The sequence below is a fragment of the Phascolarctos cinereus genome, unplaced genomic scaffold (genome assembly GCF_003287225.1).
Source record: "Phascolarctos cinereus isolate Bilbo 61053 unplaced genomic scaffold, phaCin_HiC Scaffold_8;HRSCAF=390, whole genome shotgun sequence".
Classification (NCBI taxonomy): Eukaryota; Metazoa; Chordata; class Mammalia; order Diprotodontia; family Phascolarctidae; genus Phascolarctos; species Phascolarctos cinereus.
In genome coordinates this window covers 23,612,486-23,624,980 of record NW_027556291.1, presented here as the reverse complement: position 1 = coordinate 23,624,980, position 12,495 = coordinate 23,612,486, and the positions used below count along the sequence as shown (strand labels likewise).

The following is a 12,495-nucleotide window of genomic DNA, read 5'->3' as shown; positions in this document are numbered from 1 at the left end:
AAAATACCAAACTGAATTTCTCAGTCAACATTTATTGAGTATCTACTAAGTATCATATCTTTCATTTATACTCCAATACTACAATGACTTGAAAAATCCCTCCAAGGACTGAGATCAAAAACCATCCCGTAGTGGCCCCATCCTGTGCAACTCTTGTTCACACCCTCGAATAAACTCACTAGAGGGGCATAGGAATGTTTCTTCCTCTTCTCATGAAGGTGCTGGGATCCCAAATGGTACGTGGGCTACCAGCTGGTTATTATTTTTGTTATTACCCTTCTTTTTTCTGGTCAAACATTCATACGTTTTCAGGGAAAGACAGAAATATTTGACTTAGTACTTCAAAAAAAATTTTAAAGAATATATCTAAGAAAGATAATTAAACATATGAATAAAATGCTTATTTCCCCAGAGGCAGTTTAAAAAAATTAGCTTCACAATCATATAAAAAAGCAACTAATTGCTCTTAGATTTTTTTATTTTTTATTTATTTAAAAATGTCCATAAGTTATCTGGAAATGAGTATACCTTATTATTACCAAGTCATCTTCCATAACCTTTTTATTATACTCATTATAACAGAAATCAGTACTTATGTCATTTAAAACCCAAATTTTATCTTAAGCAATACAGGTTTCTCTCACCATGTTAAAGTAATTTCGAATTTTGGTTCCTCGGTCAAGGTCCCAAATGAAAATGTTCCCATCATGACCCGCAGAAAGCATAATCCTTTGGTCAAATGGATGTGCTTCCAAAACAAACACTTCGTCATCGTGTCCCTGTGGTACAAACAGAGTTTAAGGAGAAACATCACCATTCGCTTTTTGTCTTCCACCAAAAGCCCTGGAAGGGATTCATCTCAGCATACACAGTGAAACTGGCAACTGCAAGTGAGTAATGCACACACACTCATTTTACATTTATGCACAAGTAAAAGGTACGGGGACCTTTTACGTGCCAAAAATTTCTGAGGAGTATCTTTAGAACCAAGAATATCAAATGGAAGTCAAGAAATCAAACAATTCAAATAGCCACAGCTCATGAAGAGAAGTCTTTGAACAGTGGAGCTGATATTGCCCAGCCCTGCTGTTCACAGGGCCACAGAAAACTGAACAACAAGTCTTTTAGTGACCACGGCCACACAGACAAAACCTGAGTTTCTTTCATCTACACTTCACAAAAACAGCTGCATGTTTTCACCAAGAACTCAGTTGAATATCACTACAACATATCCACTAGATACTACAATTTATTTTACTATTCCCTTTCTGGCCCAAGGGAACACTGTCACCAGTTGCCCCGAAGGAAAAGGCCAGGGCATCCCAAGTACCTTCTTTAGGGAAGATTGCTACATAATCCCTGCTATAACCATGAGTTTATACATCTGCAGCAGTCCAATAACGCTATTTTAGCCAACTATGTCCTGCAATAACAGGAACGGAGCACTTTCCCATAACACTTTCAGGTCCACACAGCTCTTCCTTAAGATAACCCTGTAGTGCAGTTATTACATGCAGATGTAATGTACTACATGTACATTACATGTAGTCCTATTTTACAAAAAAAGGCTACTCAAGCGTATGTAGGGAAAAGAGAGCTAGAGCCCAGGTCCACTAAGTTTCAGAGAGGGGATTGAATTCAGGTCTCTCTTGATTCCAAGTACAATGCTCCTTCGAGTACACCATGCTAAATGATTTAATACCACTGTCAATACCAAAAGAATAGTCCATTATATAAGAATGCTGTATGAACAGGTCTGGAAATACTGACTGTAAACATGGCAGTCAAAATCTCTTTTGAATGAGGATCACAATGATGGATTCCAAATAACAAAACTAGACTTAAGTCTCCACAGGTGTCCATGTTCCTCAGTAAAAAATTCTTTGTTGTTCTAGTTAAAACAAATCCTGTTTCAACAATGAGAATCAACAGAATTGGCTTCTCTAGAATGTGATCAAATTAGGACAATTACTAATGTGCTGCTTCACACATAACCACTGGTAGTAGAATAAAGGGGGAAAGGTCAGTTGTACCTTACCATAAAAGCACTTACCTTTCACCTCTACCTGCTTCAGCCAGTTCACCCAAATCTAAGTCAGAAACAATCCTGAATTTTCAAAACCACTTTATTACAGCTCCCCTGCCCCACCCTCCAAAAAAAGATCATGGACCTTAGTGGTAAAGAGATGTACAAAGCCACCTCATTTCACTTAAGTTGATACAGAAAAAGCATCTTGGCTTTGTTATATCTAGGTCTTCAAATGGGCAATTATTAGAAATGCAATATAGTAATAAAATAAATTAACAAAAGAATTTGAATATATCAGCAAGTATATTAAAATATAATTCTGCCTATATGACACACCATAGCTACAGTCAACATCTGTGAAAAAAGTTATCAAGCTGAAATAGCCAAAAGATGTGAACAGGCAGTTTTCAAAGGAAGAAATCCAAGCTATTAACAACCATATGAAAAATTATTTTAAATCACAATTAACTAGAGAAATGCATACTAAAGCAACTCATTAGTTCTACCGGACACTCATCACAAATTGGCAAAGATGAAAAAAGGGGAAAATAACAAACAGCGGAGAGGCTATGTGCAAACAGGCACACTAATGCACCACTGGTGGAGTTGCAATAGTCCAGCTATTCTGGAAAGCAATTTGGAATTATGCTCACCAAGTGCTTCAACTGTCCATAAACTCTGACCACACCATTACCAGACTCATACCTCAAAGAGAGCAGAGAAAAAAAGGAAAAGGATCCATGTGTACAAAAATATTTATGACACTTCTTTTTGTAATAATAAAAAACTGAAAGCTAGGAGGAGGCACAACCATTGTAGGACGGCTAACCAAATTATAGTACATAAATTCAATGGAATATAAACCTCAAGAAAAGATGAAACTGACAGTTTCAGAGGAAACTGGGAAGATCTCTCTGAACAGATGCAGAGTAAAGTCAGCAGAACTAGTATAACTTAAAAAATAATTCCACTGTAAGGGAAAACTACTTTTTGAGATTGCAAAATTCTGATAAATACAATCATAAACCATGGTGCCAGAGGACTAAAAACTGAAGGATTAAAATATGCCATCCACCATCTCCCAGAAAGTTGATGAACTTAAAATGTAGAAAGACACATTCATTTTTGGATATGGACAAATTCAGGGATTTGTTTTGCTGAACTATGCATATTTGTTATGAGACTTTTATTAATTTTTAAAGCTGTTCAAAGAGGGAGGAGCAAGGGAGTGACAGATGATAAATGTGTAAAGTATAAATAAAATACAGTACACCAGGGAAAAAAGAAAAAATATATTCATCTAGAGGTAAAAAATAGGAAAGGGCAATCTTTCATAGCAGACGAAAGGGACTTCAAAATATTTTAAGTTGCAAGACCAAATTGTAATTTAATGGAAAACCTATTGTGTAAGTTTGGGAGTATTAGTTTCTCTATTTTTTTCACTTTAAAAATGAAGCAATTACTTGTATTTGCAAACAAGTTTCTTGGTAATGGGTTATTTATACACAAGAAGATTTCTGCAGGTGCTTTGGAATAAAGGGTACAAGATTTCTTAGTCAGGAGAAGACAAATGCTGCTACTCATCAATACTTTGCTTTTAATATGACAGAATTTCTTAGACTTCTAATATCACCATCGTATTGCCATGGCCAAGCTCCTCTACTCATCTCCTTTCTCCTATCTCAGCCACCTGAACCTTGGCATACTAACATCTGAAAGAAGAAGAATGATATTAAATAAAAGCTAAGTATTTTATTTAAAGATATTACATACATAATGAAAAAGAAAAAATAACTCTTGTAACAAATACATAGAGTCGGGGGCAGCCAGGTGGTACAGTGGATAGAGTACCAGCCCCGGAGTCAGGAAGACCTGAGTTCAAATGTGACCTCAGACACATAATACTGGACAAGTCACTTAACCCCAACTGCTCCACGGGGGGAAAAAAAAAACCACAGAGTCAAACAAAACAAAATCCCACAGTGACCACATGCCCCAATCTGCACCTTTAAGTTCAAAGAAATTACAACTGCTCTTCAGCAGAATCCACAGAAACCAAATGAGGAAAAGACATGCTACTAGGTTCATCTTTGAGATGTTTAGTAAAAGAGCTTCACTAAACAAAATATTCAAAGGCAGGTAGGAAATATACAACGTATCCCAGAATTGAACCCTTCCTTAGAATCCTAAAAAGCTAAGGCCATTTAATGCAGGAACCAAGAAGGTGGTGGTACAGGATGGAGCAACAGGTTCCATTCTGGACTTGGCCATCAACTAGCCTTTGGCTCTGCGCAACTTACTTTCCAGGTCTGTAAAAGGAAAGCGTTGAGAACAGACCATCCCTATGATGCCTTTCAACTATAAAACTCTTTGATTCAAAGTGAAAGTTATTGGGAATAAGCAATTAAGAAGCAAAGCTCAAAATCTTTCACCTCAAGAGTATGAGTGGATGTCAAGCGGCCTCACATGAACTTGACAGTCACCAAACCTGTGCAAAAGAGTCCTGTTGTCAAGCCTACTCTCAATCACGCAGAATATCTTGAGTAGTTTCAAACATTTTAAAGATTCTGACTTAGCACTTAAAGCAATATCTCAATTGGTATATTAGCCCAGGGGCTAATTTATGTCCTAAATTAGAAGAAGAGAAGAAAAGAGCTCTCTTATTCCTGGATATCAAAGTCCTAGCAGGCACTACTTAACTACTGGTAGAAAATGGGTGAAGGGAGGGCATCACAGTCAAACTGTGACGCACATCAACGTCTTCTATCCTTTTACTGGTTTTCAGAGATTCATAAAGAGGCGCAAACCTGAGAGAACGTGTGATCCACTTTTAGGCATTACCTCCCTTTGGTTGGGTCAGAGAGGCAAAGCACTTTGCTTAAGATATCGGAAACCAGCAGCAAAGGTAGTTCTGACACTTTGCAAAAACGAAACAAGGCAAGGACAAGAAGCCATACATACTTCCCACTCATGGCAATGCTCTTTCTATACATGCCACCAACATCTGAATCAAGTGAATATTCAACCACTCCAAAAGGATAATACTCACAGTTAGGTTATGAAGAAGCTGCCCTGTGCTGGAATTCCATACTTTTAGGAGGAAATTGTTCACTGCTGTAATAACGGTGGCATCATATCGGTCCCAAGCCACCATAGTCACCTTTAGCTTAGTCACTTTGTCTTCACTTCCTAAGTTGTTCCTGAACAAAATAATTAAGAAAGGTGATAATGATGGTAAAAAATGTGCACAATTAAGCCCATGTTGGTAGAGCTATGAATCTGTTCCAACTGCTCAGGAAACCAATTTAGAATGATATAAGTTAATAAATGGTTAATACCCTTTTCAAATTCAGAGAATTCAAATAAGACCATTAAAAAAAATGTTCATAGCAGGCACAATCTCTGGTAACAAAATACGTACATAAGAATGGATAAGTAGCTGGCCAAGCTGTGGTATATGAATGCAACGGGATGACAAATATGAAGAATTCAGAACAACATGGGAAGAATTTAATGAAATGATAGGGTGAAGAAAACAGATAAAAAATTATTACAGCAATGTAAAAAAAGTCAACACTGAAAATAAACACTAGTCAAATACAAAGGTCGATGTTAATACTATACTATCAAAGTTAAAGACCTCTTTCTCTCTGTTAATAAACTAAGTTTTAGAGGAAGGTACTTTGTGTGTGTGTGTGTGCGCACACATGCGCACGGGGAGGGGTGATGTTTGTTTCCTGGGAAATGTCTTATGTCAAAATAAAATGTTATCAAGAAATCTGAAAGTAAAATAATAAAATATTCATAACACTGCAAACTTACCAAAAGAAAATCTAAATTCACAAACCATGACAGAATTTAGGAAGCTATATATTTTTTGAAAACCCATCAGGGTTAGAGAATATCTAATTACAGAAAATGGGAAAGACTATGCCCCTAACTTAAAAAGGCAATTTAATAACCATAGTCATTATTTCCTTTTTCAAATGCCTCGAAAAGCACAAAACAAAGCTATGTTGGCTACTAGCATGTATGAATAAGAAATTCTGTCCCATCCCATCTCATTTCCTTCTATAAAACGTGAGGCATTACAATAGAAATAGTACTTTTCAAATTTAGTAAGATTTCTGACTTTATCTAATACACAACAGCTTTGTGATTATAGCACAATTTGGTTAGCAGGTATGGAATTGGCTTTGAGGTCACATCCAAAATGCCAATCAAGGGGGAATTATAGTCCCAAAGAGGCTATTATTAAATATCACTATTGGTGACTCAGGTGATGAAATAGAGAGCAGACTCATTAAATGAGAAGGTGGTAAGTCAAGTGAGGCTACTAACATCATGGAGCAGATGAACAATGACCTTGTCAAATAGTTAAATGTACAATGACATCCAATAGTGACAACTATAAGGTAGCTAGCAAACAAAAATAAATCACAGAGAAACAAGATGGATAATGAATGTGCAGGCCCCAATAAAGCAATGAAAAGTCTTCTCCCTAAAAGGGACAATAACCAAGAAAGAACACAGGTGTCACAATGGAATATAACTTGAATATAAAATAGCCATGGTCCACTATTTAAGTATGTTTGATGGACAAGAGCAAAACAGGAATTACTGGATGACTGAACGTTGACTCAACCAAAAAGGCTGTGTGCCACCTACGATAAATTTAAATGAATCCCAACCTCACTCCAACTTAACTTCCACAAAAATTTAAAAAAGGTGAAGTATTTCCTGATGTTACTTATTTGACTCATTTTCCTAAACTTTTTTTAACATCCACTTTTTAAAATTTTGAGTTCCACATTCTCTCCCTCCCATTGATGGTAAACAATTTGATATAGGTTATACGTGTGAATCACGTAAAACATATTTCCATATTAGTCATGTTGTGAAAGAAGACAGAGGAAAAAAAACCCAACAAAAAAATAAAGTGAAAAATAGTATGCTTCAATCTGTATTCAGACTCCATAGTCCTTTCTCTGGATATGGACAGCATCTTTTATCAGGAGTACTTTGGAATTCTCTTAGATCACTATATTGCAGAGAATAGCTAAGTCATTCACAGTTGGTCATCGCACAGTGTTGCTGTTACTGTGTACAATGTTCTCCTGGTTTTGCTCACTTCACTTTGTACCAGTTCGTGTAAGTCTTTCCAGGTTTTTCTGAAAGCATCCTGCTCATTTGTTACAGCATAATAATATTCCATGACCCTATACCATAACTTGTTCAGCCATTCCCCAACTGATAGGTATCACCTCAATTTCTAATTCTGAGCCACCACAAAATAAGCTGCTAGAAATATTTTTATACAAATAGGTCCTTTTTCCCTTTTTTAAAAATCTCTTTAGGACAGCAGTGGTATTTCTGGGTCAAAGGATATACACAGTTTTATTTCCCTTTGGGCACAGCTCCAAATTGCTCTCCAGAATGTTTGGATCAGTTCACTACTCCACCAACAGTACATTAGTGTCTGAATTTTCCCACATCCCCTACAATATGTCATTTTGCTTTTCTGTCATATTAGCCAATCTGACAGGTATGAGGTGGTGTCTCAGAGTTATTTGCACTTCTCTATAATGATTTAGAGCATTTTTTATGTGACTACAGATAGCTTTGATTTCTTTGTCTGAAAACTGTCTATTCATATTAATGCTCTCTATCTCTTGTTTGGTCATAAATTCTTCCCTTATCCATAGATCTGACAGGTTAACTATTGCCTGCTCTTCTCATTTATTTATGGTATCACCTTTTATGTCCAAATCATCTACCCATTTTGACCTTATCTTGGTATATGTTGTAAGATGCTGCTCTATACCTAGTTTCTGCCATACTGTTTTCCAGTTTTCCCCAGCAGTTTCTGTCAAACAAGTTCTTCTCCCAAAAGCTTGGGTCTTTGGGTTTCTCAAACACTAGATTACAATGGCCATTTACTACTGTGTACTGTGTTCCTAATCTATTCCACTGATCCACTACCCTACTTCTTAGCCTCAATGGCAGCATGCCTCATCAATCTAATCAAACTTTGATCTTACCCTGTTGCTCTAGTCGCCATGTCAAGCACCATATTTTTCCATTCCTGTTGCTGATATTGCCAGATTCTTGCAGTTCCATCTCTACTTCCACTAACAAATTTCAAACTGTGGAACAAGATTAAAAATAAATGTCTCGTTACTCTAGAATAAAGTATAATCCTACTCTGCAGCTGAATGGCTTGTCTAGATTTGAAAGACCATTTTCAATATGCCTGGTAAGGTTTCCTAGTAAGGGTACGATATGGTCACGAGATCCAAATGTGAGTCCTGCCTCTATCACAAGTGGAATCAATGCCCTTGGGAACTCATGCAGTCTTCCTCTCAGGCTCAGTTTCTTTATAAAATGGAGATAACACATACTCTAATTATCACATTAGGTGGCTATGTGAATTCTCACAAAATTCATGAGAAACATAAAAAGTAATTTCAAGAGAATAAGTACTTTGTCTTCACAAAGCCTTACTGTTAGGAATAAAGGACAATAAATCACTTTAGCAAACCCAAACTTAACAGAAAAGCCATCAGTGGGGTAAAGACTCCAGGAAAAGTTAGCGTCTGTAGTCTTAGAAAACCACTCAGGGAATGAAATACATGCACTAGACCAACTGAAACATCAGATGGTTTGACACTGATTTGGTAATACGCATAACATGCTTTGTTTTTTTTTTTAAAATATATTTCTTTCTCATACATACCAGCATCAAATAAACATGATAGTATGAGATATTCTATCTGGGGACCCAGCAATGCTTTCATAGACTTATAGTGCTGCTTTGGACCTTAAATGTCTTGGTTCTTTTTGTTTTTTTAACGAAAATATTAACACGTATAAAATACTATGCAGCCCTTAGACTCCAAGTCTCACAGCTGATGAAGATACTCCATCTTATAGACACACTATATTTTACTATGTGTCAAAGGATATGAACTAATTCAACAGCATAACTGAATCCATTAAATAACAAAGTGACAGAGATATATACATATTTACTATTTTTCACAGTATTAATATAAATTCCTAAGTACAATTATTAATAATGAGAATGCAAAGTTGTCGTCCTTCCCTTTAAGAAGGAAGACAAGGCTGAATGATTAGAAATGATAATGGCCAAGCTGGGTCCCAAAGAAGAGGTATGAGAAGGCAGCTTTGCCCATTCCTCTGCAAAGGTAGAGGCCTCTGAGAGTGGAACACTGCACATCACGCCACACTTGTTCAAAATGTTGGTTAGGCTTGCTAAGCCTTTTTCTCCCTTGTTTTTATTCTTTATTATAAGGCTGACTCTCTGGGAAGAAAAGAGAAATATAATGGAAAATTAAGATGATGGGAAAACAAAAGATATAAATGGAAAAATAAATATATTTTTAAGGGAAGGAAGGGATGTCTAGCATGCTGATTTAAATGGCTTACATCAGTAGACCAAATCAGCCCTGAATATCAGTTTGGAATTCTGGCAAGATTAGAACAAAGAATATTTACCATGCAGCCAGCCTCATTCAGTATTTTTAGGAGTTAAAAAATGAATCATTGCAATATCCCCTTTTTAAAATAAGATGTTATCAAATAATATGAGGAATAAATACAAATGTCTTCAACAACAGACTCAAAAAAAAATCACATCAAAGTCAATTAATGGTATTTTTTTTTCAGTCCTGGTGCTCATTTCACCTAGGACAAGGGATGGATGTGCAAGGATGCACTGAATCCCTCCTCTCATTTGATTATCAGTGTTCTGAAGAGGACACAAAGAGGCACACGCCACAATCAGTGTCTTCAAGGAGCTTCCGGCTGCAGTGACAGGACAGAGACACTTGAAAAGTTAAAATAGAACACAAGGAAGCAAACAGCAAAACGCCAAATGAGTAGAGCAGACAAGAAAGGTTAGAGCCCAGGTGTCAAACTTCCTGCCCCAGGAGGCCAGCAAAACTCCAGGCTGGACCAGAAGCAGATTCAAATAAATACACATACTAGATAATGTAGATAACGTGAATAATCTGTGGTTTTCTAAGTCTACATGTGGAGGAGCAGTCTGGACACGAGGAGAAAATGTAAAGGAGCAAGTAAAGAAGGCCCAAAGTGTGTGGGCTTCTGAAAAAGAAGAAGGAGGCCAGAGGAGCCCAATGAGAGAACACACAGAAATGCCGTTCTGATTGCCAGAGACAGAGAATGGGTTGGTAATCACACAAAGTCTGGAGAGGAGCCCAGTGGGTATTTTGTTTGTACTGGGGAGAAGGAAAGGCAGGAAATTACTAAGACAAACAGATTTGAAAAGAATAGAGAAGGCTTCTCTGCACTAAAAAGATGTATGATAAATGCCAAACTCCCACCAAATTATACTAAAATTTGGATGATAAACTTACCTGTCTCCATTGTTACAAAACTGAACTGCAACAACTTTGTCCTAAGATATAAAACAGAACATTTTTGATTAGAAAGAACTGAATTTTCAAGCAATAAATACAAGGTGTGGTCTTTCTCCTTTCATATTCATATGGAAAACGGAGAAGGAAATTTTGACAAATGGAATCTTCAATCATTCTGGATTCCTAAAATTAAAAGTGGAATATTTCATTTCCTGAATCAGCAAATTAATAATTAAAATAAATGATTATTGGCATCAACCTAAGACAGCTCAAATAAAACAAGATTTTTTTTCTGTTTAGCAGTAAACTAGAATCCAGGTAAACTGGGCAGTTCAAGGTGAGAACTTTCTACACATCACCTTTCTTCTGACAGAATTCTAAGCTCAGATGCCTCCACAAAATAACTGTATTCTTAAATGTAACTGTCTAGATGAAAATCTATAAATTTTTGTTCTATTTTAGTAGGCAAATGAGTCACACCCTCCAGTTTGTTTCATTATACTGCAACAGAAGTGTTTGACATTTAGTGTGCACTTCATTTCAGGCACTATTTGAATGTATTTTTAAAAAATAATTAGCCGAAAATTAATAAAGCAGCTTTCCCATTGTTTTTCTTCTTTGTCATAAGGGATTGCTCTCTGGGCAGTGGGAGGAAAATGGAGGTGATACAAAAAAAAAAGAGCAATAAAATTTTTAAAAGTAATTTTCAAAAATGATTAACCAGAATATTTTTTAAAGGTATATGTCTGGAAGATTGATTTAGGTTGAGGTCTAAATAACAAATATCCTTTTTTTTCCCTGCTTACTCCAGTCCCTTTAAAAAAAAATCCAACTAAAAGATAACTCAAAACTACATGTCTTTTTACAACTAGTAAATTTGCCCAGCTGTGCTTATGCTTAATTTTTAATAAAAGTGTTCAATTATTAATGGCTTTAATTTTTTCTCCCCAGTTTAAAAAGCTAACACAGATTGTGTGATGTTTAGAAGCATCCCTGACTCATCCTCCTCCAGATTTCCTTACGTTATGTTTTAACACAGGATCTGGCCTTCTACTGCCAATTTCAATGGCTGCTTTCCGATGTTCTGAAGGCAAGCCTTCTTCATACCGTCTAACAGCCATGGATTTTTTTTTAATCAGGGAGCATTTGCTTTTTCTGACTTTTCTTCATTATTTTATGCTCCTCCACTAATAAAAATATGCTAATATATACCATTCTTCTACACCCTTCCCAAATTCCATTTCTTTTCTTCCAAGTCTTTCCTGTATTACCCACCTTCAATCCTTTACTCTCAACCCTTGATGACCTTGCAAACAATCCCAGTACAGGTTGTAGTTAAAAAATGGATCTTTAAGCCTGCCCCAGCACATATATGAATAACTAACCCCCCCACACACTTGGGATAGAAGAGGAATTTGCTTAGCAGACACACAACCAAAGTCTCAAGTTTTTGCTGCTGCACAGTTAGTGGCTAGCCAGCCCACGACTGGGTTATCAATGAACAATTAAGAGAAAGAAGAAGGCACAATTGTGGTTCAAGAGCAGAGTCTAAATATAGGTTCTTAAACTAAGAAAAGCAGCAAGTGTCAATAATCCCAAAGGCATAAGGGGCAAAGGTTACAGACAGAAGTCTAGATTGCAGCTAATTTCTGAAACATGAATAAAATTCTGTGCCCAAATGTTTCAGAGAAACTTTTTATCAATGTATAAATACCATTCCCGAGGAGGCTTCAATACTGATTGGAAATGAAAACATACAGAAATATAAAGCTGAGTACTTTTCATTTCTGTCTTGACCATTTTGGCATGCAGAGTTACAGAGGGCTTCTTAAGCAACAGCAGCATTCCCTCACACCAGGTTCCAGAGCCAGTAAGCATCTAGATTGTGGGAAGGGGATGTGTGGAAGGTGAACAGGGGGAGAACTGTACTACAGTGGCCCCACATTTCCTGAAAAAGCCACAGGGGACTGAAGATAGCCAGACACAGAAAGGTGCCAGTCACCAGCAGCCTTCACCCCAAGCAAGCAGCTGTTCCCTATGTGAAAGGCTGTTATTGATAACTAA

The 12,495-nt window shown here is 36.7% G+C and overlaps 1 protein-coding gene across 5 annotated transcripts in view; it reads right to left on the bottom strand.

The window, feature by feature from the left end:
- The window catches only part of BRWD3 (bromodomain and WD repeat domain containing 3), a 126,380-nt gene that overhangs the window by 64,815 nt on the left and 49,070 nt on the right, over positions 1 to 12,495 (bottom strand). For all 5 annotated transcript variants that reach the window (XM_020964534.2, XM_078147921.1, XM_078147919.1 and 2 more), the window contains exons 12-15: positions 10,429 to 10,469; positions 8,071 to 8,175; positions 5,079 to 5,229; positions 645 to 779 (exon numbers count right to left, since the gene is read on the bottom strand). In XM_020964534.2, the coding sequence (XP_020820193.1) occupies positions 645 to 779; positions 5,079 to 5,229; positions 8,071 to 8,175; positions 10,429 to 10,469 (432 nt within the window). The remainder of the gene's footprint in view (positions 1 to 644; positions 780 to 5,078; positions 5,230 to 8,070; positions 8,176 to 10,428; positions 10,470 to 12,495) is intronic.